Source organism: Acipenser ruthenus, chromosome 2, assembly GCF_902713425.1.
Source record: "Acipenser ruthenus chromosome 2, fAciRut3.2 maternal haplotype, whole genome shotgun sequence".
Lineage (NCBI taxonomy): Eukaryota > Metazoa > Chordata > Actinopteri > Acipenseriformes > Acipenseridae > Acipenser > Acipenser ruthenus.
Window position 1 is genome coordinate 48,039,852 of NC_081190.1, and position 26,609 is coordinate 48,066,460.

General features: G+C 41.5%; 1 protein-coding gene across 1 annotated transcript in view; it reads left to right on the forward strand.

Annotated features, from left to right (window-relative positions):
* zcchc7 (zinc finger, CCHC domain containing 7) overlaps positions 1-24,572 on the forward strand; it is a 79,676-nt gene extending 55,104 nt beyond the window's left edge. Inside the window, exons 7-9 of the mRNA XM_034013789.3 lie at positions 21,162-21,257; positions 21,995-22,112; positions 22,844-24,572. Of these exons, the coding sequence (XP_033869680.3) occupies positions 21,162-21,257; positions 21,995-22,112; positions 22,844-23,313 (684 nt within the window). The 3' untranslated portion in view covers positions 23,314-24,572. The remainder of the gene's footprint in view (positions 1-21,161; positions 21,258-21,994; positions 22,113-22,843) is intronic.
* The last annotated feature ends 2,037 nt before the right edge of the window (positions 24,573-26,609 follow it).

The following is a 26,609-nucleotide window of genomic DNA, read 5'->3' on the forward strand; positions in this document are numbered from 1 at the left end:
TTTTTTCTGACTTTATGTGAACGAAAAGACACAAATTCGCCCGTTTTCTCATTGGAAATAGGTAAATTTCAAAATATCACTGTCCTGGTCACAAAAGCAAAGTTTGTGGGGAATAATAGCCATTTTCTATACGTTTGAGGCATAAGCAATTAGGAAATAACACTTACTACCCAGGAACAAAAATTGTGTTACATAGTGTAATTATAACAGCATGTTGGTGGCTTACCAGAGATGTTTGTTGAAGTCTCTTTCACAGTCACAGACGCACACCACAGCAGCTGAGGAACTGCAGCTGGTATTTAGCTGCTTCGTATTTCAAAATTCAGCGGGCAGGCAGTGGGTAGGAACCCGACTGCTTTAGTAGCTGCAAGGCGTCAGCTCTGGCTATCTCGGAAACACATAGCGGAACACACTTTTGGTCCTACGGTAGATGACATGCTGCAGCGCTCTCATCGGGCGTGGGAGTCTACGAAGGAACTGTACGTAGACCGGTGCCAAACTGGAGACTAAGGTTCCAGCAGCCTCAGAGACCGGCATAGCCGGCTCCTGCTAAAGCCAGAGGGGGTTTCCACAACCGACCCACGGCTGCACCAAGGGGGAACTTAAATAAGTTCTGCAGTCAAGTGCAAAGGCAAAAGCCTCAGGCAAAGCAGCAGCCCTAGCAATTTGCTGCCACAGGCCCAGGGTCCTTTTTCATGGAATCACCTGGAGGACTGGCGTCAATGCACCTCGGACACCTGTGTGCTCAATACTGTACAGACCGGTTGTTCTCTGCAATTCAAACACGGTCCTCCTCCGTTTCGGGGCGTGGCTACAACGTAAGTCATGGATCCACGAGACGCATTGGTGTTGTCTCAGGAGGTGACAGCCCTGCTGCAGAAGCCGGCTATTTGCACAGTTCATCCTCTTCACTTGGAAGAAGGCTTTTACTCCAGGTACTTCCTTGTGTCCAAACGGGATGGTGGTCTCAGACCAATCCCTGATCTCAGACAGGTCAACCCTTACTTGAGGTTCAGAATGTTAACCATGCAGCAGTTGTTGCAGTCATTAAGGCCAGGTGACTGGTTCACTATGGTAGATTTAAAAGACACTTACTTTCACATCCCAATAAAATCAGGGCACAGGAAGTACCTCAGGTTCGCTTTCCAAGGGACAGCGTACGAGTTTCGGGTTCTACCGTTTGGCCTCTCTTTAGCCCCCTGTGCATTTTTAAAGTGCATGGAAGTTATTCTGGCCCCATTGAGACTCCGGGATATCAGAGTGCTCAATTACCTGGACGATTGGCTCATTTGTGCTCAATCTCCGGCGCAGGCAGGGCCTCACACGAAACTCATCACAGATAACCTGTTCCGGTTAGGTCTGTCAGCGAACTATGCAAAAAGCCAGCTCACACCTTCACAGACAGCCTCCTATTTAGGAGTGTGTCTGGATTCCAGGACCATATTGTCCACTACAGTGCAGAGAATAGCCGCTTGTCTGAAGCTTTTTCAGCTCTGCAAAAAGCTCACAGTTGTGATGTTTCAGCGGCTCCTGGGCTTCATGGCAGCAGCTTCCCAGACCCTCCACTTGGCTAGTTCAACAGCAGGGTTTTTCAACCCACGTTAAACCGCGGCTGTCTGCTAACAGTGTCTCGGCACTGTCTGCAGGCACTATCCTGGTGGACACAGCCAGCTCACCTCCTCTTAGGCGTAGCGCTGGGCAGTGTTACCAGGAGAGAGGTTGTCACCACAGATATGTCCAGCCTCGGCTGGGGCGCTGTGTGGAACGGCAGGGGAGCGCAAGGAGGCAGGGTCTCCATATCAATAGCCTTTTACAGGAGGTGCAGGACAGACATGTGGTGGTCCAGATGGACAACACTACTGTGGTGGTATACATAAACCACCAGGGTGGCCTCAGGTCCCCCAGTCTCGACAGGGTTGCCTGCAAGCTGTTGCTTTGGGCGCACCATCACTCCCTTTCAGTGCGGTACCCGGGTTGACGAATTGGGCAGCGGACCTGCCCAGTGCCTCAGAATGGAGGCTTCACCCAGAAGTGGTGAGCCTCATTTGGAAACGGTTCGGGAGAGCACAGGTAGACCTGTTTGCCTCCCAAGAATCGACCCATTGCACCCTTTGGTTCTCAATAACGGGAGCCAGGGACCTGTTGGCAGTAGATGCCTTGGCACACCAGTGGCCGAGGCAGCTTCGGTATGCCTTTCCTCCACTTGCCATGCTCCCGCTGTGCTTAGAAAAGATCAGGCAAGACCGGGCCAGGGTGTTAATAGCCCCTTATTGGCCCAGGAGACTTTTTTTTCAACCCTGATGCAGCTCCTGACAGGCCAGCCGTGGAGTCTACCGAAACGCTGCGACCTGCGCAGTCAGGCGCGGTGGACGTTGTGGCATCCTGACCCATCGAGCCTGCAGCTCTGGGACTGGACTTGTCATATTAAAATTGATTCAGTATCCCCAGGAGGGTGCTAGGTGGCTTCGGCTGTCTATGAAGGGCATTGTCCCTCGTTGGAGGCTTAATGTGGTGCTGGAAGCACTTATGAAGCCTCCCTTTTGAGCCCTTGCATTCAGCAGCGCTGAAATATTTCTCAATGAAAGTGGCTTTCTTGCTCGCTATTACATCTGCTAAGCACGTGAGTGAGATGCAAGCTTTTTCATTTGCAAAAGCCTGCTTAATTTTTGCAGAAGCCAGGGCGAAAGTCACACTTCGCACTGATCCTGCTTTTTTTTGTCAAAAACCATCTCGACATTCCACATGAACCAGACGGTGGAGCGTGAGGCTTTTCATCCACCTCCTTTCCAGTCTGATAGAGAGCGGCAGCTCCATATGCTTTGCCCAGTGCGGACACCTAGCGTATTATGTGGACAAGACCAAAAGTTGCAAGTAGTCTGAACAGATTTTTTTTTTTTTTAATCTGTATGGGGCTGTCCCATGGGAAAGCTATGTCTAAACAGAGGCTATCAAGATGGATCACAGATACGGTTCAGACTGCATATGATCGAGCCAACTTGCCCCCTCCAGAGAAGCTCACCACCAGAGAAGGTTTCTCAGGGGAGGCTAGGGAGGCAGCACCTCCCCATAAATATATATATATATATATATATATATATATATATATATATATATATATATATATATATATATACAGACATGCTCAAATTTGTTGGTACCCTTACAGCTCATTGAAATAATGCTTCATTCCTCCTGAAAAGTGATGAAATTAAAAGCTATTTTATCATGTATACTTGCATGCCTTTGGTATGTCATAGAATAAAGCAAAGAAGCTGTGAAAAGAGATGAATTATTGCTTATTCTACAAAGATATTCTAAAATGGCCTGGACACATTTGTTGGTACCCCTTAGAAAAGATAATAAATAATTGGATTATAGTGATATTTCAAACTAATTAGTTTCTTTAATTAGTATCACACATGTCTCCAATCTTGTAATCAGTTAAATGGAGAAAAGTAGTCACTGTGCTGTTTGGTATCATTGTGTGCACCACACTGAACATGGACCAGAGAAAGCAAAGGAGAGAGTTGTCTGTGGAGATCAGAAAGAAAATAATAGACAAGCATGGTAAAGGTAAAGGCTACAAGACCATCTCCAAGCAGCTTGATGTTCCTGTGACAACAGTTGCAATTATTATTAAGAAGTTTAAGGTCCATGGAACTGTAGCCAACCTCCCTGGCCGTGGCCGCAAGAGTAAAATCGACCCCAGATTGAACAGAAGGATAGTGCGAATGGTAGAAAAAGAACCAAGGATAACTGCCAAAGAGATACATGCTGAACTCCAAGGTGAAGGTACGTCAGTTTCTGATCGCACCATCCGTCACTTTTTGAGCGAAAGTGGGCTCCATGGAAGAAGACCCAGGAGGACTCCACTTTTGAAAAAAAAACATAAAAAAGCCAGACTGGAATTTGCTAGAATGCATATTGATAAGCCACAATCCTTCTGGGAGAATGTCCTTTGGACAGATGAGTCAAAACTGGAGCTTTTTGGCAAGTCACATCAGCTCTATGTTCACAGACGAAAAAATGAAGCTTTCAAAGAAAAGAACACCATACCTACAGTGAAACATGGAAGAGGCTTGGTTATGTTTTGGGGCTGCTTTGCTGCGCCTGGCACAGGGTGCCTTGAATCTGTGCAGGGCACAATGAAATCTCAAGACTATCAAGGCATTCTGGAGCGAAACGTACTGCCCAGTGTCAGAAAGCTCTGTCTCAGTCGCAGGTCATGGGTCCTCCAACAGGATAATGACCCAAAACACACAGCTATAAGCACCCAAGAATGGATAAGAACAAAACATTGGACTATTCTGAAGTGGCCTTCTATGAGTCCTGATCTGAATCCTATCGAACATCTATGGAAAGAGCTGAAACTTGCAGTCTGGAGAAGGCACCCATCAAACCTGAGACAGCTGGAGCAGTTTGCTCAGGAAGAGTGGGCCAAACTCCCTGTTAACAGGTGCAGAAGTCTCATTGAGAGCTACAGAAAACGTTTGATTGCAGTGATTGCCTCTGAAGGTTGTGCAACAAAATATTAGGTTAGCGGTCCCATCATTTTTGTCCATGCCATTTTCATTTGTTTTATTATTTACAATATTATGTTGAATAAAAAATCAAAAGCAAAGTCTGATTTCTATTAAATATGGAATAAACAATGGTGGATGCCAATTACTTTTGTCAGTTTCAAGTTATTTCAGAGACAATTGTGCATTCTTTGTTTTTTGTGGAGGGGTACCAACAAATTTGAGCACGTCTGTATATATATAGTTTTTCAATTTTTAAGGCCTTGAAAGGTCTTAAATATGACTGATTTTCAGTTGAAGGTCTTAAAAAGGTCACGATACCAGAGATCGAGTTCTGAAAACTGCCATGCGTATCCAAGTATTAAATAAGAAACCGCCCGTACCCTCAACAATGATCGCTAGCAAACGTGATTGTATAAATGAAAACCATACAACAAATAAACTCGAAAATATCAGCACGAACAAGGCACAGTAAATGTTCAAGATTTAGATTTTGACTATAAACCGACTACACTTTTCATCATTGACTTAAATTAATTTACCGAACCAAAGAATCAGTGCACACTCGTCACACAAAGGATTTGGTCAAATGAAGTGAAATGTATTAAGCACATACACCAATGCAGATCATCAGAAAATCTATGTACTACTAGAACTTGTCTAAAACTTTAGACATTTGAATTTTTATTTTAAACGGTATTGTAAAGATGTTGCCGTCTCCTCGAGTTGATACTACTACTAGCGAGCTCAATTGTGTTGTGGGGATTTGGGTTTTATGTATTAAAAAATGAATACAATATTATTCCCATTTAAAAAATACGTAGCCCGGTGATTAACACCGCCGAGGCAGAGCAGCATTTTTATCCCGAAAAATAAAAAAGAGAAATGCTGTGCTCCGCAAGGTGTGGAGCCTCAAAATTGAGGAAAGGATAGTGGAGATGTGGCAGGAACACCCGTGTGTCTTTGACATAAGTGACATTTCCTATCATGATCGCTCATTGAAGGAGCAAAGATGGAGGGAAATTTCTTTGGAACAGGTACCTAAGTAAATAATTGTTATAACTTGTTAATGCCGAAGCAGATAGGCCTACTGTGTGTGGTAGTGTGTTCTCTCATTAGAATCAAATTCTACAGTCACTCATATTCGATATCCCTTTCAAACCCCTACTGTATGCTTGTATTGCTAATTTAATCAAATACGAGGAGGGGTGCGCGTCTGTGTGTGTGTGAAAAAGAGAGAATGTAGATTACGTTGTTGCATATTTAAACCTATAACAAACTTGCAGTAGCTATCAAAGTTGTTTTCTAGTCTGTTCAAAAGCGCAGTACTCGCTCGTAGTACAAAATATTTATAAAAGTCTTCAAATTATTCATCTGACGACCGCTTGACGGCCAATCTCCCACACCAATCTTTTAATCTAATAAATATTTTGTACTAGGAGCGAGTGTTGCGCTTTTTGAACAGATTTGATTTTATTATTTTGGATGCACCTCGACTCGAGTTGGTTCAGAGCACAGACGTCAATGAAATAAATATTGACATTGCTATAGCCTAATGTTATAACTGTTATAAACTTTTTTTAGCGCAATATTGAACATGTGTGCAGTCTATGTCCCTGAAGTATAAGTTCTCATGCTGGAATTTGCAGAGTATGACATTAGCAATATCCACTGTCTTATTATACACACATAGTACATATTCAAAATGCATTACTGCATGCTTTCAATTTTATAGATACAATAATGATACTGTAATATGTATTTATAATTATTTTTGGTCAGTGGTAGAAGTCCAAAGAGAAGCAGAAAGCTGCTGAAACCTCGTCACAGTGTGAGTGGGGCAAAAGACCTCACTTCCAGGCAGAAATTGATTTTAAAGAATCTTGAATTCTTAAAGCCATTTCTCGTGCACCATCATAATGAAACCACAAAAAAAAAAAAAAATTAATGAGAATATTTTTCTAGTATTTAATGTTTTTCATATCAGAGAAAAATATTAATAGCAAAGTCTACATAAGCCAATTGCGCGTCCAAATGGATCTTCTCCGCGTTTTCTACTTTTATCTGTGCAAAACAATGCATAGACAACAGCGATCGCCTCCTCGCTTGAGTGCATGATTCTCCCGAATGATGTCTACAATTCTGCAATGAAAATAGGCGCTGTCCGCGACAAGATATCTCGTGTAGTGTGTATAGCTTGCAATCCCCCGATCTACAGTGAGAAATCGTAGCTTAATCGGTACGTGTGCGTGGCGCTGCGTCTCCCGATTGAAAACATTGTGTAGTGTAAACCTGGCTTTAGGTGAACGATGGGAATTGGATCATAGTCCCCATTGAATCGGTTCTTTTGATTCACCCTATGAACAAGCTGCGTGGTGCACAGGAGTCGAGTTACCAGCCTAGTGCGTGGCTGATTTATTCGTTGTAACAAGGAAACCGGGTTGTCTCTCAACTCGTTGAGTGTTATGAAACTGAAGACCGTATGTGCCATGTTGGATCCAAATTCCCGCTCACTTAGTGCATAATAAAAACTCTGTGTGAGCCAAAATGGCGTCAGTTACATCCTCCAGACCATAGCTATATATCTCTGATACAGACGGTGTGTACTTTCTTTCTAGAGAGCTGCTTCACGCTGTCAGAAAATCAGTTTGTGCACCATAATTATTTTTATTTTTTTTACAGTTCTTAGTTTACTATGTACGTAACCTTGTGTAAGTCTGCCAAACAAAAAAAAAAAAATGAATCACTACTAGTTGTAGCCTATGTGTGTTGCTGAATAAACACAACGGATTAGTTCCATAAATACCACTCGTTCGAGCCTCTCTTGTTGTAAAAAATTCGATTGATACTGATGGCTAAACAATGCTAATGGTTCAAACTGTTATGTTATCTCCAGGATTCTATAAAATATATATATATATATATATATATATATATATATATATATATATATATATATATATATATATATATATATATTAGTCAAACTATATTTAATTTAATGTTTATAACGTGTCAGAACGTAGGCCAAGTGAGAGTGCTGTTTTTTTCAGCTTTGACAGCTCTTAATGTCATTTAAGATTTCGTAAATATATAATTGAGTTGTTTGTTGATCAGCTGGAATGAACTGCTGCTCTATTGATTAAAGAAAGATTGAACAATAACCCTTGTCATCAACTGTTATCATTGCAATGGTACTGTATGTATTGTACTAGCATCAAAATGTTTGATTATTTTACACAATTCATACAGCTTGAATAAATAATTGTTAGATGGTATTTGAACTAGTCACAATTTTTAGTATTTACATTTGGTATACTTGATGTGAAAATGGGTCTTAAATTTTCTAAAGATTGGTCTTAAAGTCTTAAAGGTCTTAAATTTGCTCAGCTGAGAGCTGCAGGAACCATGATATATATATATATATATATATATATATATATATATATATATATATATATATATATATATATATATACAGTACTGTGCAAAAGTTTTAGGCAGGTGTGAAAAAATGCTGTAAAGTAAGAATGCTTTCAAAAATAGACATGTTAAAGATTATATTTATCAATTAACTAAATGCAAAGTGAGTGAACAGAAGAAAAATCTAAATCAAATCCATATTTGGTGTGACCACCCTTTGCCTTCAAAACAGCATCAGTTCTTCTAGGTACACTTGCACAAAGTCAGGGATTTTGTAGGCATATAGTCAGGTGTATGATTAAACAATTATACCAAACAGGTGCTAATGATCATCAATTCAATATGTAGGTTGAAACACAATCATTAACTGAAACAGAAACAGCTGTGTAGGAGGAATAAAACTGGGTGAGGAACAGCCAAACTCAGCTAACAAGGTGAGGTTGCTGAAGACAGTTTACTGTCAAAAGTCATACACCATGGCAAGACTGAGCACAGCAACAAGACACAAGGTAGTTATACTGCATCAGCAAGGTCTCTCCCAGGCAGAAATTTCAAGGCAGACAGGGGTTTCCAGATGTGCTGTCCAAGGTCTTTTGAAGAAGCACAAAGAAACGGGCAACGCTGAGGACCGTAGACGCAGTGGTCGGCAAAGGAAACTTACTGCAGCAGATGAAAGACACATCATGCTTACTTCCCTTCGCAATCGGAAGATGTCCAGCAGTGCCATCAGCTCAGAATTGGCAGAAAACAGTGGGACCCTGGTACACCCATCTACTGTCCGGAGAAGTCTGGTCAGAAGTGGCCTTCATGGAAACAAGGCTAAGCGACTCAACTATGCACGAAAACACAGGAACTGGGGTGCAGAAAAATGGCAGCAGGTGCTCTGGACTGATGAGTCAAAATTTGAAATATTTGGCTGTAGCAGAAGGCAGTTTGTTCGCCGAAGGGCTGGAGAGCGGTACACGAATGAGTGTCTGCAGGCAACAGTGGAGGTTCCTTGCAAGTTTGGGGCTGCATTTCTGCAAATGGAGTTGGGGATTTGGTCAGAATTAATCAATGCTGAGAAGTACAGGCAGATACTTATCCATCATGCAATACCATCAGGGAGGCATCTGATTTGCCCCAAATTTATTCTGCAGCATGACAACGACCCCAAACATACAGCGAAAGTCATTAAGAACTATCTTCAGCGTAAAGAAGAATAAGGAGTCCTGGAAGTGATGGTATGGCCCCCACAGAGCCCTGATCTCAACATCATCGAGTCTGTCTGGGATTACATGAAGAGAGAGAAGCAACTGAGGCTGCCTAAATCCACAGACGAACTGTGGTTAGTTCTCCAAGATGTTTGGGCCAACCTACCAGCCGAGTTCCTTCAAAAACTGTGTGCAAGTGTACCTAGAAGAATTGATGCTGTTTTGAAGGCAAAGGGTGGTCACATCAAATATTGATTTGATGTAGATTTTTCTTCTGTTCACTCACTTTGCATTTTGTTAATTGATAAATATAAACTATTAACATGTCTATTTTTGAAAGCATTCTTACTTTACAGCATTTTTTCACACCTGCCTAAAACTTTTGCACAGTACTATATATATATATATATATATATATATATATATATATATATATATATATATATATATATATATTTATATATATATATTTATAAATATAATATATATAATATACCACCCTCTGCAGGTGCAATTCTAATGGTGGCGCTTCCTCCATGGGCTTTGCCTAGCTCGGTTTCTTCCCATTGAAATTGCATAAGACACGTGGTACTTGAAAGTGTTCTCTTATTGGATTAAGTGCAGTAATTTTTTTAGTACAGGGAGACAGCGCCACCGACCCTGTATTGCACATATGAGAGAGCGAGGACTGAGAACAGTGAGAGAGCGAGAGATACAGACAGAGTGAGCTAGATGTAATTGGAATTTTGAACTTGACAATTTTAATTATCGCAGTTACACAAATTAGGAAATATTAATATATTTGGAGGTAGGAGAGAAGAGCCTTATTTTTTATTTTTTATTATCATTATCCAAATTGTCTGCTTTTTTAACTTTGAGTTAGAGCGCTTATTTTAGGTTACTTTTTGCAAATATGGGACATTAACAGTGTTTGTATAATGGCTTTATCTTCAAGGTAATCAACAACTTAACTATTATAAATTTTAAATTGTCATTTTTACTATTAAATTCTTAAAGCCAACTTTTGTATAAGTCAGTTAGTTTTCAATGTTGTCATAACATTTGTGCTTAATTGTTGTTTATTATTGTTATTATTTATTATGAAATTATTACAATTCTACTGAGATGATAAATGATACAGTTGTATGCTTTTTTCTGGACATTTTGTATGTGATCTACATTATAGTTAAAATACATTTATTGCTGGGGGATTCTCTTTTTCTAATTAAATTTGTGGTTAAATGCAAAACAAGGAAGCACTAGCTATGGTGTAGCTCATGTAATATTAATATATCATTTAATTATATTGAATTAACTATAATTCTCCAAAAAAAACAATTTAAAACAAACAAGCAAACATGCTACCTGTAGTGTTGTATGCAGTCATTTATGAATATATATCACATTTTTTTAAATTAATACAGTAGATTATAGTGCATTATTATTTTGTTTATTACAGTAGATTACCAGCAGTGAAACAGTAAAGACAGGGAGACAGACCAGAGAGAGAGAAAAGGAGGGATTGAAAAAGACAGAGTAGACCTCAAACAGCCATCCACCCAGTCTGCCCTGCTGTGTGACGCCCTGTGATCGGAGAATAATACATCTTCAGCTAACCACCCACCTAGGGAGCCTTTTCCACACAAACACCATCAGCCTGTGAGCTGCTCTGTGACACCCTTATATACACAGGTAGGCTCCTCTGACACACACCAACACACATAAGAGTGCTGTACAGTTGGGTTCAGCCACAACTCAAACTCACTAATTCTCCACTCGCGCTCCCGCCTCCCCTGCCACAGACCTCACCAGCCGCCACTGCTCACCACCCATTTTACCAGGGGCTTGGCAACTTCCCCACAGTTTTACGCAATTCTATCGACCTGAATGTCGTGGATCCACAAAACCCTGGGTTTCAAACAAGAGTGCAAAGGGTGACCCTTGCAGCATAAAATGAGAGGCGAGTTCCCATCAATTTTTCAGCCGGTTTATTGTACTGGGTTCCTCATGGTAATGCGCAAGGTGGCCTTGGCCGAGCCTTGTAGCTTTTCACTTGGTCTGCAGTATTCCTTGTGACAGCTTTGGTAATGAGGTAGTGGTTAAATTTTGTACTTGAAAGGGAACGTTAGGTAATTATCATAACGCAGGTTCCCTGAAATAGACATGTAACCATTAACCCTTTGCGGTCCATTGTCGGTCTGGGTCCGACATTGCAATTATTCCTCACAGGTTTTTTCAGATGTTATAGTAATAAAATAATGACTTGGATCGCATTATTGAGGAGTTTGGTGATAAAACGAGTGATCCGGAGATGATCGATCGGTATGTACGACTATTATTATCATTATTATTATTTATTTCTTACATAGCTGAACGCTATAGCAAACAAAAGGGTGGGGCGGGGCTGGAGATGCCTAGTGTGTGCTTTGTTGATATGCAGGGCCATTTAAACCCGTTTGACTGTGAAAAAAAATACTTTTAAACAGCGCGTATAAAATTAACTGCGCGTGTGAAAATTAATTAGACCTGGAGTGCCTGACGCGCGATTAATAAATGGACCGCAAAGGGTTAACCTTCAAGGTCGCTGCATCGTTTGCAGCAGTCTTGAGGGAAAAATGATGACACGGGAATTTGGAATAGGGATGGGAATTTTAAACATTTAAACATAAACTCTAAAGAAGTGGTTAAACGTTTAACCCTTTGCAGTCCATTTATTTTAGACGTGCTGTTTAAAAGTATTTTTTTTTTCACAGTTCAACAGGTTTTAAAAGGCCCTGCATAACAACAAAGCACTCACTAGGCATCTCCAGCCGCGCCCCACCCTTTCGTTCGCTATAGCTTTCACATATGCTATGAAATAAAAAATAATAATAGTCGTACATACTGATCAATCATCTCCTGATCACTCGTTTTATCACCAAACGCCTCAATAATGCGATCCAAGTCATTATTTTATTACTATAACATCTAAAAAAAGCTCTGCAAATGTCTGTGATATTCTCTGAACGCTGATGCAGCAGTAGCCAGCTTGTTTCCTTATGGCCGCTGTTATCTGATGCCAGGTGCAAGTATGACTATTCATGAGATATGCCCTTTTTTTTCGGCTTGTCTCCGCTCCTGTCGCTCCCACTCGGCCATTGAATGGTTTTCTCTGCTTTTTCCGGAGAAAAAACGACTAGAAACCCGTTTTTTGCGTCTTTTTGATGATGTTGGACATGGTCCGACATTGGACCGGATAGGAATAATTGCAGTCGGACCAGGTCCGACATAGGACCGCAAAGGGTTAATACTATGCTAGACGTATAACCGGTCACGTGACAAATGTCACCAAACGCATATTTTTTTTGCATTAATTTTAGTAATTTACCATCAGTAGTCCGTCGCATATCAGACTGCTCTAGTGCCACAGTAAGGGCGGATGTTATAAAAAGGAAGGGGTTTGGCAATTGCCTCCCAAGTAGCTTTTCTAATTGGTGCAACAGAAATATTGACACTGGTATGGTATCAATTCCACGGCGGGGTTAAATAACGTTAATAATAAGCGTTTTTTCTGAGTTTGTTCTGTATTTAAAATGGCAAAGGAAGCCACTAAACAAAGGAAGCCACATTTGGAAGTATTTTGAGGAATCGGACGAGAAAACCATGATATGTAAATAATTATGCCAAACACAATTGCCGTACCACAAAAACACAAGTTCAATGCTTCACCATTTGAAATGAAAACATTCAGAATTATTGTGTATGGAGCTACTGATGACAATAAAAAGCAAACATCCATAACAACATTTGCTATAGATTTGACTGAAAAGGTCGTGATCATATTATCCCCTATGAGGACAGTGCGTGTGAATCGTGAATGCTGCAGTTTTGAAATCTGTGTAAGATTATCCCAATACTGTGCCTACCCATAAAACAATAACAGCAAGGCTGAAAAAACAAAGAAAATCATGCAGCTGCTTTTCATACAAAACTTTCAAACGTTTTCAATTGTCACAGACTCGTGGACCACTTTCCCCAATCTTCCCATAGGTGGAAGGCTTTTTTCACTTGAAATTGTTCTGTAAGCTTTTGGAAGGAATGGCCGTTTGTGTTTAGTACAGTTTGTATTTGTATGTTGGAACTACTGCACTAAAGTAAAGGACCTGTGAGACACACTTCAAACAGGTAGGCCAGGCATATCTTTTTTTACAATTTACTAAATACTTTATGTTATTTAGTAATACTTGACCATATACAATTAACTGCACAAGAAGGCAAACATGTTAATTACTTAATATATTACTTGATTGTGTGTTAGTTTGGCATTTAAAATAGGACTTGTGGCAATGTTTGGGAGGTTTATGTACACTAGTACAGTATGTAGAGAAGAGTGGCGTTTGATTCGAGTACTCGGAAATTGTAATACTCAAGTACTCGTCTCGAGCAACAATAGATCTCAAAAATCCCACCCCTACTATCAAAGACCGCAAACTTTTAAATATCTGAGGCAGACTTTTACTATCAGTTTACAGTGCTCTTCAAAATTCCAAAATATTGTGCTATTTTATCACTGGTAATTACCTTTTCCAGAAGTAAAGTATGTCCAACTTTTTTTTCAATTGTAAACACAACTCGCTTTCACTTTCCTGTAGCCATTTTGCATTAGTGCCGTCTTTTTTTTTTTTTTTTTTTTTGTAAAACCATACAAGTTTGGGCAAAGTTACTTATATAAAAAAAAAACAAAAAAAAAATGGTTCCTATTTTTTTGTTGTTGTTGTTCTTAAATGAACCTTTAAGAAACACACTATTCTAAAAATACTATCAGAAAGTAGTCTTTGCGATGTTAAAACGTTATTTGCTTATTTAGGGTTTATTTGCTTAGAAAATACTAACCAGGGCTGTCAGTATCAGAATGTAATATAAAGCGTGTGTGTGTCTGTATGTAGATATGGTTTAAACGCTGACACTGCAAAGCATTTAAGCGTTCATAAAAATGTACCAAACGCACATCCCTAGTTTGGAATATCGATTCAGGTTAGACGATCAATGAATCAATACCCATGAGGTAATGGTTACATTTATATTTCAGGGAACCAGGGTTATGATAATAACCTAACATTTTCTGTTTTCTATTCTTAGAGAGAGGTAGGTATTGAAGAATTCCGAGTAGTCATTGTAGGCGTTTCTACTAGCAGCTCGATGCTGTTTTAGTCCTGCTTCTGCAGTGCTATTACAAAGGCTTTTTGACGCAGGCTTTTTCTCGTGTGTGAATTTAGAGTTAGCCAGTGGTTGACTCGCAGGTAGGCACCCCTGTTGATTCACCACATACAACAACTGCGACTCGTTGCCCCCGATGCTTAGGGACCGAGGTTACTGTTTCGGTACAGGCTACTGCTGGTCTTTTGTTCGCACTGACTATGCAGTTTACCCAGTGACTGACTTGCAGGTGGGCATCCCTGCTAACTTGCCACTTCCAGTAACTGCGATTTATTGGCCCCGATCTCGCTTGCGAGTTTGAGGTTACTGCTTCGGTGCTGAGCATCTGTACCAAGTGTACTGTGTTGGCGCTGAGCGTCGGCACAGAGTACACGTTTTGGTGCTGTGTCGGTGTCAAGTGCACGCATCGGTGCCGAGTGCCCATGTCGGTACTTAGTACACACGTCGGTGTCGTGTGTCAATACCGAGCACCAAGTGCAGTGTGCAGGTACCAAATATACAGCACCGGTGAAGCTCGCCCCTCCTCTTCTGGCCCTGTCCAGAGAGAGGGTAGGAGTCGAGTTAGGAAGAGCACCATATCTAGCTCAGCCTCTCGTTCTTTAATGTCTTCCTACAGTTTCCCCTCACCTTCTCCCCCTCCAAAGCAGAGGAGATAGAAAGCCCTCCGATGACGTTCGGCAGGCAGGGAGAGCGCTCAGCTCCACCGTCACTGCCGCTAGTGTCGCCGATTGCTGCGTCTGCACCTTTGCAGACAGTAACTGATGAGATAGATGACATGCTGTCTATCGCTGCCTCTGAGGAGGTGGATGATCAGCTGGTCTTCCCGTCAGATGATGCGGAGTCTGACATACCAGTGGCACAGCTCTCGCTTTCGGCCGAGCTTATGCCTTTAATGCAGCGGGTGACTGCAGTGTTACAGGTGCCTTGGCCTGCAGCACAGACTGAAAGGCACTCTATTTATGATGAACAGCTGACAGTTACCCCTGCTGCCCCTCCGGTCCACCCAGACTTCCTGTACGAGTTACAGTACACCTGGGAACATCCGGCTACATCTGTGGTGGTTTCCCGTTCAATGGACTCACTGTACAGGAATTCTGATGCGGACAAGCTGGGTCTTACCCACTTTCTGCCAGTAGAGGCCCCCATTGCTGCTAACTTGTCCTTGCTTTCTAAGGACGCAGCATGCCTGAACAAGCAATGCAGAGTGACCTGAGGTCATTCTGAAGAAAGCATACACAGCTAGTGTTTTCTCTGCCAGACGAGGAAGCTACAACAGCATCTTTTGTAGCTTACCAGGCTCACCTTATCTGGGCCATTGCTGAGACCCACAAGCCCTCATCTCTCCAGTTAGACGAGTTGTGCTTGATCTCGAGGAACCTGCTCAGGCTGTCCAAGCTTAGTGGACAATCAATAGGCAGGGACCTGGTAGCGTTGGTGGCTGCACGTAGACCGCTTTGGCTCTCCCAGGCACGAGTGCTGGATGGGGATAAGACTGCTTTGCTGGACACTCCCGTCACCCTGGGTCACATATTTGGTCCAGCGTGCGACGAAATGTTACAGCAGTCGTAGCGTGCAAGGGAGGGACTGGCTCATCTGCGAAGGGTCTCCAGCACAAGCATACGAGCACACAGAACTCGTCACCAACCACCTATATCGGCTAGGTTTGAAAGTGAATGATGCAAAGAGTCAACTAGCTCCTGCCCAGATAGTAACCTATCTGGGGGTGCTCTTGGACTCTGAGCTCATGTTGGCCACCATGTCAGAAGACAGAGGGGGGAGGGTTACTAGTTGTTTCAATTTGGCAGAGCACTTCCAGTAGTGGCTTTCCTGAAGCTTCTGTATTTGATGGAAGCAGCATTGACTACCCTCCCACTGGGGCTTCTACAAATGCGCCCCCTACAGCTGTGTTTCAGCCGCACGGTTTGCCAGCTGGTGTTGAACCGCAACAGACTCCTGACAGTGTCAAATCACTGTCTGCAGGCGCTCTTCTGGTGGAAACAGCCGGCTCATCTATGCCTAGGCATAGCACTGGGCAGCGTCACCAGGAGAGAAGTCATCACCACAGACGCATCCAACTCAGGTTGGGGCGGAGTGTGGGAGTGCCGGGGCATGCAGGGTGTGTGGCAACCCCCGTGGAGGGTCACCATATCAATGTTTTACCTGTCATTGCAGGAATTTTTGGAACAGGTTCAAGGGAGACACGTGCTTGTCCGTACGGCCAACGCAGCTGTGGTGTCAGCTTCAATGTTGTTGAAGCTGACACCCTGGGATCCTTCAAGAAGTTGCTTGATGAGATTCTGAGATCAATAAGCTACTAACAACCAAACGAGCAAGATGGGCTGAATGGCCTCCTCTCGTTTGTAAACTTTCTTGTTCTTATGTACATAAACCACCAGGGTTGTTTTGCAGTCACCCAGCCTCCACCGTGTGGCCCACGAACTTCTGCTATGGGCACAAGTGAGCCTTCTATCACTCCATGCAGTCCACCTGCCTGGAGTGACCAACTAGGCTGTGGACCTTCTCTCGAGGGGGGTCCCCAGCGGTGCAGAGTGGAGACTCCATCGTGAGCCTCATTCAGGAGAGATTCAAGAGGGCAGAGGTGGACCTCTTTGCCTCTCAGGAGTCGACACATTGTCCTCTATGGTTCTCCATAAAAGGAGAAGGGGGACCTCTGGGGATAGACGCACTGGCACACCTGTGGCCAGCATGTCTACTCTATGCATTTCTGCCACTTGCGCTGCTACCACTGTACTTGGAGAAGGTCAGACAGACTAATAGCCCCATACTGGCCCAGGAGAGTTTGTTTCTCCCCTCTGATACAGCTCCTGAGCGGCCAGCCATGGGAGCTGCCGATGCACCACGACCTGCTCAGTTAGGTGCAGGGTACCCTGTGGAACCCCAGCCCATCGAGCCTGCAGCTCTGGATCTGCCCCTGAACGGCTGCATTTGAGCCGTCTGAGTTTATCAAACAGGATGATTGACACCCTACAAAACACCATGGCAGCCTCTACTTGTTCCCAGTATAGTTATAAACGTGGTGTTTGGCTCGTGGGTTCGAACCCACGACATGCCCTATGGCAGTTATACTCCAATTTTTACAGGACCTTTTTTATAGGAGAAATGTCCCTCTACTCTAAAGGTCTATTTGGCAGCCATTTCGGTATTCAGTGTAAAAATAGATTTAGTCTCCCCAGCAGCTCATAGGCCACCGGTGAAGGATTTAGTTTGTCACTGGAGGTTAAATGTAGTGCTTAATGCAAAAGAGCGTCAGCACCATACACTTTGCCCAGTGCGGGCATTAGCGTATTATTTGGAGAGGACTAAAACCTGGAGGCAGTCGGAACAACTGTTTGTTTGTTTGTTTGTCCCAGGGACAGGCTTTGTCTAAACAGCATCTGTCCAAATGGTTAACAGGCACTGTACAGACTGCGTATGACCTGACCAATCTGTCCCCGCCCGAGAAGCTCACCAGCCATTCCACCAGGGGTCAGGCGACTTCGTGGGTGTTGTTCCACGGTTCCTCTATCCATGAGATATGCAGTGCAGCGGTGTGGGCTTCCTCCCATACGTTTGCCAGGTTCTATTGGCTGAATGTCGTGGACCCGCAGAATCCTGGATTTGGCACAAGAGTACTGTGGGTGGCTTCCCAGTCCACCCTCACAAGAGATGAGTCCATCTTATTGTGTTCATTATGGAACATTACTGTGACACAAGTGGTTACTAGCTTACAATTTGGTTCACCCATTTTGTAATGGTTAATATTCCCTACTTGAAAGGGAACGTTGGGTTTTTATCATAACCCTGGTTCCCTGAAATAGGAATATTAACCATTAACTTCAGGGTCACGGCATTCTTAGTCACAGTCTCTGAAGAAAATGACGATGCTTGCAGGGCGCGCTGCTTTTTTGTGGTTGTGGGGCGGAGCCTCAGCAGCACCACCCTGCTCTAGCGAGAATCTTTGGTATAGAGTTTTCAGTTCGGGTGTCTTAAAGGGAAACACCTATTTTGTAAAGGTTATATTCCTATTTAAGGGAACCACAGTTATGATAATACACAAAAGGAACGGGAAGTTCAGACCAAAAGTTAAACATTGTATCTTTGGACATTATCATCAAGGCAGTTCAATCCGGAGACTGGATGGTATCTATAGACCTCAAGGATGGATATTTTCCTCTTCCCATACACAAGGATTCCAGGAAATACCTTTGGTTTGCTATCCGAGACCAATTCAAAGTGCTTCCATTCGGGATCTCCACAGCCCCTGGAGTGTTCACCAAAGTGATGATAGAAGTCACATCACATCTACGAAGCAGTGACATCCACGTCTACCCTTACATCGACGATTGATTGATACAAGCCCCATCCAGGGAAAGGGCGTTAGAACACAGAGACACAGCTCTTCAACTTTTTCAGGACCTTTTCAGGAAAAATCCTTGCTCCTCCCAGCACCAATTCAACATGATCTCAGGGAAAGTGTATCTCACAGAGCAGAGTGTGACCACCATTTGGCAACTGGTGGGTCATTTCAGTGTTGGAGCCAAGCTAACAGCACACTCCTTTCAACAATTTCTGGTAGCAGCAGTTTCTTTGGTAAGAGATGCAAAACTACACATGAGACACACATAACAGTGTCTCCTTTCTTCATGGAACCCGACTCTTCCAGACTCCCGCCGCATCAAGGTGTCTCTGGAAGCTGCAACAGAAGCAAGATGGTGGTGATTCTCACCTCGACTGATAGAGGGGCTACAGCTGTCTCAACGAACTCCGACACTCCACCTGTATACAGACACCTCCCTACTAGGGTGGGAAGCACACCTAACAGAAGCACAAGTTCAGGGAACTTAGTCACCAAGACAAAGACACATCAATATAAACCATCTGTAGCTTTTAGCAATCTTCCTGGCACTGAAACACTTTGCACCAGTTTTAATGCAAGAACACGTGCTAGTTCTTACCGACAACACCGCGTCAGTAAAATACATTAATCACCAGGGAGGCACAAGGTTGTGGGAACTGTGCCTTCTGGTCATAAAAATCTGGAATTGTTACAGGACATCAACATAAAGGCAGCATACCTACCGGATTCGACAACAGCTATGCAGACCAGCTGAGCAGAGAGAGGTTGCCTCATGAATGGCAAATCCGGCCACAGGTTTTACACTGGATATTACACAAACTACGGCAACCACATGTAGACCTATTTGCCACAACAGGGAGTACCCAGCTGCCACTGTTCTGCTCCCGGTTCCAACAAGAAGCAACCATGGCAGTAAACGGACTGTCCATTCCATGGTCGACAGGCTTAATGTATGCATATCCTCACCTGCCATTAATCCCAGCTTTGCTCAGAAAGGTAAAAAGAGACAGGGCCAGTCTCAATCTAGTGGCCCCTTACTGGGCAAAGAGGTTCTGGTTCTTGGAAATACTAGAGATAGCAGAAACGGGGCCAGTGCACTTAGCAGTGACCCACAATCTACTATCTCAGAACAGAGGATGCATCACAACAACCCTGCATGACTACAACTAGCTGCATGGAGACTGACCAGCAACAATTACTAGATCAGGGGCTATCTGAACAAGTAGTCAACGTCTTACTGGCTTCAAAAAAACCTTCTACGTTCAAGCCTATACAGGGAAATGGAGGGATTTGTTATTTGGTGCAATTCCAAATCCATGTACCATGCAGATATAAGTCTACCAACATTTCTTAACTGGTGCCAAAAAAGGATTATATTAAGGATCTCTGGGAAAGAGATTGGCTTTTCTCCTGACCCAAGCAACATGGAGACTGGGAGTTCATTCGTTGTGTGGATTTCATCATTCATATTACAGGTAATCTTTGTCTTTCAGGGGAGATCCATGATACTGTAAGAGCCAGAAAGTCGACAGAGAGATGAGAGGCAGAGATGAAATCAGCCTTGTAGCAGGCTGACTGGCAGTTCCAGAGGGCACCAGAGAGTGCAGTAAGAAGGAGCAGAGGAGGGGGGGAGGGGTAGGTAGATCAGATTGGAAGGGTTAGAGCAGTGCTGGTGAGAGAATTTGTGTAAATGAGGAGTGAAGGACAGGGATAGCGGAAAAAGTCATAAATACAATAAAATAAAGATAAAAGTAAAAAACAATATGATAATAATATAATATTACAATACTATGTAGTTAATAATATAGCAATATAATAATAATATATAATAAAGTAAAAAGATACTAAATGAAAGTTTTTAAAATGTTTCTTAAAAGAAGGAAAAATAAAATAGAAAAAGAAAAATAAGCATACAGAGAGAAATGGCAGATGGAAGGACATAGCAGACATATAAAAGCAAATGAAGAATTATAAACATTTAAAATACACAACTAACTAATAAAATAACACGACACACAACACAGAAACACCCCAGAACCACCCCAAAACAACCCCAAAACAGCCAGTGTCCTTTCCCGATGTTCTTACACCATTGCCACTCACACCGGCAGGGAAGATGAATGCGTAACAGTCCTTAATCGGAAGCAGTGGAAACAGGTGTGTGATAGATGCAGGTGAAAACAACAAAGTCCAGTGATGAATTATTTTCCTTGTTGACCTTAAAAGCAAGACCCCCTTGATTTCTTTGAGTACCTTCAGTGGGAACCAGCATGTGATGTATTCATTTTCAGATCATTTAGGTTTCAATAAAGATGTTGTTTTATGTTTTTGTGCTTTTTCCCAAACAGCTGTTTTCCCCCAAATGTTTTCATTTTTACTCAACAAATTTATAAGGTTGTCTAAACCAATTGCAAATCGACCCGCCTTACAATTTGAATTATTGGTCAATCCTTATTTGTTTGTTTTTTATAGACACGGTCGGGACCTCTCATCATGCCAGATGCCAAGAGCGAGAAGAAAACCCGAGTTTACTGCCACAACTGCTCTCGAAAAGGACATCACGGATATGTAAGTTCAGTTCATCGAATTCAAAATGCCTTTCTGCAATGTTTCAAAAATCTGTGAAAATGAACAGCTATGACATAAAACTGACTGCACTGGTGAGTAAAGCATGTTCATCCACAGATTAAATGCAGTGGTGGTATTTCATGCACACATTTTGCTATAATTGTTATATATTATTTATACAATATCTGTTAAAAGCATGGAATATAATGAATACTTTCATTCTATATTAATCCCACAGGAGCCTTTCACCAGGGGTGGTTTATTACTTTATTAACACCGTTAAAGGCATAATATAGTGGAATGAAGTCTGTAAAGACTGGTTTATTCATTTAGATCTATTGTAGATTATTAATGTACAATGAAATAGTTACTTAAGCAATGTTAGCCTACTGCAAGTAATACAGTATTGTATCAGTTTCCTTCTTTATTTTAAACTTTTGTTGCAATCAACAAAATAGAACTCCAATATTCTAGCACATAGTTCAGTAGATTTGTGTCCTCTCAGACAACTTTATACGTGAGCTATTTACATCACTACAGTCATGTCCTGGATAGCAAATTAAATGTAATTTGTCTGATTCTTTCCTGTGATTATGCAAATCTCAGAAATGGTCATTTTATATAGATTAAGAGCATTTACATAGACAAATATTATTTCAACTTGTTCTAGAATTGGCTTCAGTTTTAGAATATCTCAACTAACATGTCCTCTTTTTTTTCATTTTTGCTTCTCACAGGAGTGTTCCCAAAGGCGGATGTTTAATGAGACTTTTCCAACTGTCCCATATATATGCTACTACGATGCAGAGAAGGACATCAGAGAAAGAAATCATAGAATTCAAAGAAAAGTAGAAGGTCTTTTTTTTGTACTATTTTTTTTTTGTACTATTTTCACACGCGCAGTTAATTTTAGACGCACTGTTTAAAAGTTTTTTTTTTTTCCACAGGCCCTGCATATCAACAAAGCACTTACTAGGCATCTCCAGCCCCGCCCCACCCTTTCGTTCGCTATAGCTTTCAAATATGCTAATAAATAAATAATAATAAAAATAATAGTCGTACAATACCGATCAGTCATCTCCTGATCACTCGTTTTATCACCAAACGCCTCAATAATGCAATCCAAGTCATTATTTTATTACTGTAAAATCTGAAAAAAGCTCTGCAAATATCTGTGATATTCTCTGAGCGCTGATGCAGTCACAGGCAGCTTGTTTCCTTATGGCCGCCCCTATCTGATCCCAGGGGCAAGTATGACTAATCATGAGATACGCCCTCTTTTTTTTGTTATTTTTTTTCGGCTTGTCTCGGCTCCTGTCGCTCACACTCGGCCATTGAATAGTTTTTCTCGGCTTTTTACGGAGAAAAAAACGATTAGAAACCCGTTTTTTTGCGTCTTTTTGATGATGTTGGACAGGGTCTGACTTTGGACCAGATAGGAATAATTGCAATGTCGGACCAGGTCCGACATAGGACCGCAAAGGGTTAACGTTATTAGGAAGCCTGGGATGTGTATTTTAGTGATTCATGGGGCATTTCGGGCTGCTTAAAATGTTGATTTTTTTTTATTTTTTTTTTTTTAATAGCGCTTAAAGAGGCTGGCCTTTTAGATCACATTAACTTTTCCCACTCTGTGGGAAAAGAGGCACAACCGCCAAAGAAAATAAGAAAGGTTAAGGAAGAAAGAAGGAAGCGTGGTAGGTCTAAGCCTCAGAAAGAAAAGAAGAATCTGCCCATGAAGAAGACCTGGCCTGAGAAGCGCAAAGAACGGAGACTGAAGAGCAAAAAGAAGAAGAGTGTCCAGGTGATAGAGGAGGACTTTCCGAGAGGCCCTAAAATGCCCTCTCCAAGGGCACACAGCCATTCAAAGAAAAAGTTTGCAAGAGCAGCCTTGTTCAGCCACATGAAGAACCAAGGCGATGAGTTTAATGAAAAACACAAGAAGCCCAAGGTAAAAGGAAAGAGGAAGAAAAGGGACAGCTCTCATGATGATAGCTTTGCTGTGGATGACAGCCTGTTCTTGATAAAACAGAGAAACAAGAACAGGAAAAGATAAAAAGAAAGACCGTCCTATGGATTTTACCGAAAAGAATGTAACTATAATCCACCCATGGCACAAAAGGAATTGACATCTTCAAAACACTATTGCTGATTATTAAAAGCTAGTAGAGTGAAAATGTCAATTTGATCACATTTGAGCACTCTTGTTTCCTAGAAAACCAAATTTTAACAAAAAAAAAGAAAAATACTGAAAATTAAACAATCTGCTTAACCTGTGATTGTATTCTAGCACATTTACATTCTCCTCTTATACATGTGCTTGAATAATTATTTCTGCATTTTAAAACCAAAATAAGTGTGTATTTTATTTCTTTTGATTGCTTTCCAATTCTGCTTCACCTCTTCAACAACTTTGCCTGCTTGCTGGGAATAATACACTAAAGAGCCTTTTGGTAACTGCCTTGTGTTGCATTTAGGTGAAATTGAGGACTGGAATTCTGTCCAAATTAGCATGATACTTCTTTCTCTAAAGAGGGCACACAATATAATTTGGATGACATTTTTAAAATTCTAAACACACCAAACTAACAAGAATGACTCAAAGCAACCCCCCACCTAAACGATAACATACATTTTGGTCAGATTTGGTCAGTAGCTCTTTAAAGTATTATTGCTCAGTTTCTTTTCCTTTTTAAATGGAGGAGTTGCCCAACATCACTGCTTAGAGGTGTAGTTGTAGATGTTAACAGGATATATTGCTCTCCATTGCTATGGGTCTCCCTCAGAAGGCTATAGACTTCCCCAACACTGAAGAGGACAACCATAACCCCTCCTGTACGCCTGAAAGTCCAGATTTGTCCATATTGACATTAGTCGGCATGACTCGCAGAGACTCTGTGTAAGAGCAGTGTTTAGTGAACTGAGCTAGCACATCTCCATTTTATTATTATTATTGTGAAGGAAATAAATCTGTCCTGATAATAACCATAACTGAGACCACTGGACTGGATTTTTAAAAGAAAACAAAAAGTTTACTTTTATCTGATTTAATCTCCATGTTAATGGCAATTTAACAAGTTTGTGTTTTGCTTTACAGATACCATCACAGCCTATATTAACAGTTTTAGGCTCAGTGACATTTTGTAAACCTTTTGTTGTGTACAACCAGTAGATGTTAGTTCATGATGGTTCAATGCTCAATTTCCTTTTCTTGTCAAGGTGAATTTGTATTTGAGGTTCAACTGTAAGAGCTGGTAGCAGCTGTTTTTTTTCTCAAATGCATTGCAGACTAATAAAACTGAATCCCGTATGTAACATTGCAGTCCATCTTCATGTTGACTGGGACTGTTGACTCATTGACTCGGTTCATACAGGGTTTCTAGGTCTTATAACTAGTAGAAATTAGTATCATCACAACATATAAACATCACATTTTGTGCACACAGCCAGTGCTTGTGGATTCTGATTATCTGCCACATTAATGAAGGAGGATTTATTTAGATGCAAGTTATCAAAAATGTGATGTATAGATTGCAACTGGTTCCAGCGTTATACAAACTACTATGGCATTAAAGCAGTGCCTTCAGTTGATCAATGAACACAATACACAGGAACAGTAAGTACAGATAATATTGTAAAACTGTTTGTGCAGGTTTTGTAGGTGTTTTAATAATTTGTCAGCACTCGCCCTGCTTTTGGCAACAGTAGACTTTTAAGACTGAATAGCAATGTGTGCAGCAATAGCAAATAGCAATAGCAATGCTGCACCATTTTAAAACTACTGTTTTATTGCCACAAACAAAAATAATCATAGGTGGCTTGAGGATCTGTTTACTGATTAGTAAAGTTATTGACAGCAGCTCAAGCAGTCATTCTCTTTCTCCAACAGATTCATTTTAATATAAACTTTGAAATATACAGTTTAAATGCCTCTTTTTACAGGGACCTACATTTAAGATTTATACAGCGCATGCAGTATTCTAAAAGTTTTCATAGAATTTGATCCATGTGCTTCAGAAAATCTACCACCAACATGATGTCTGTTTCAATTACATTATTATGTACTGGTAAGTAAATTGTTTGCATTTATTTATTTATTTATTTTAATAATCTGCTTACATAAAATCTATTAAGCATACTGAGGACATATAGTTCCCTATAAAGTATGAAATGTAACCATTACCTAATTGGTATCTATCTCCTAAAGACCCAGAACCTGAACAATATATCAAAGCTGCTTGACCTGACGGGAAAGCCACAGACAGAAAAGTAACATGTTACTTATATCTGAGTATTCTCGCTTTTGTGTAATCTAGCACTATTAAATGTGATCATTTTAATGTTGTATTAGTGTACTAATTACACATCATTTTTGCACTCATCCTGTTGTATTATTACGTCCTGCAGCCGCCGTGTGTCCCACGCAAAGCCAGTGGCTTCAGTCGCCCCTTCCCAGGGACCAAGCAACTAAAGTCGGCTACTTGCATAGATGCCAACGCTACGATTTGGCCGCACTTGCTACTATTTTGGAGGTTCTGCTACGGCGCTATGTCGAAGGGGTATAATACAATGATTTTTATTAAATAAATAAATAAATAAATGAATGATGGATACTCCCTGAACATTTATTAAATAGTATTTCAATACCATGTGTGTGTTTTCCTGTTTCATTTTTAATGAATTAATGGTTCTTTAATACTGTAACGACGGGCGCGGCCAATTCTCCTAGCAGGGACTTTCCAGGATCCCTGGGCTGGGGAGTTTCCACATAGCTGCCAGGCAGGGATTTTCCAGGATCCCTTGGCTGGGGAGTTTCCCATCACCATCTGCTTGTACTTTCCCTCACCAACTGTCAGGCAGGGTATTAGTTGGGGCGGGCGCTGTCTCCCTCCAGCTCCCCTATAAAAGGGGCTGTGAGCAGGACCTCAGGGTTAGCCTGGAGAAAGAGGAACTGTTGCAAGAAACTGGATTGTTTAAACTGGTTATTTAGTTTGATTTATTTGTGTGAGAATAAACCAAGTGTTTACTTTAAGCAACTCTGTATAGGTATTTTCACTGACAGTTTATTGTGGCTTTTTAACTGACATACTAAAAGCTCTGAGCCGGGTTGCTTAGTAACCTGTTTGGGGGTCCTTCAGAAACAGCTGCGCAAATGTTGCCTTGCTGTTATTATCAATCGCACGTTTACTTGGTTGCTTTTTATTAAGGCTGGGATTAAGTCATGTCGTCATTGGTGTCATGGATTCTGTGATTTATAGTAGAAAACATTGAACTTTACCAACACAACTTGAAATTCCACCTCAACCAAAAACAAAAAAATGATTTTTTCACAGTTTAGCTAATGATGTTGAA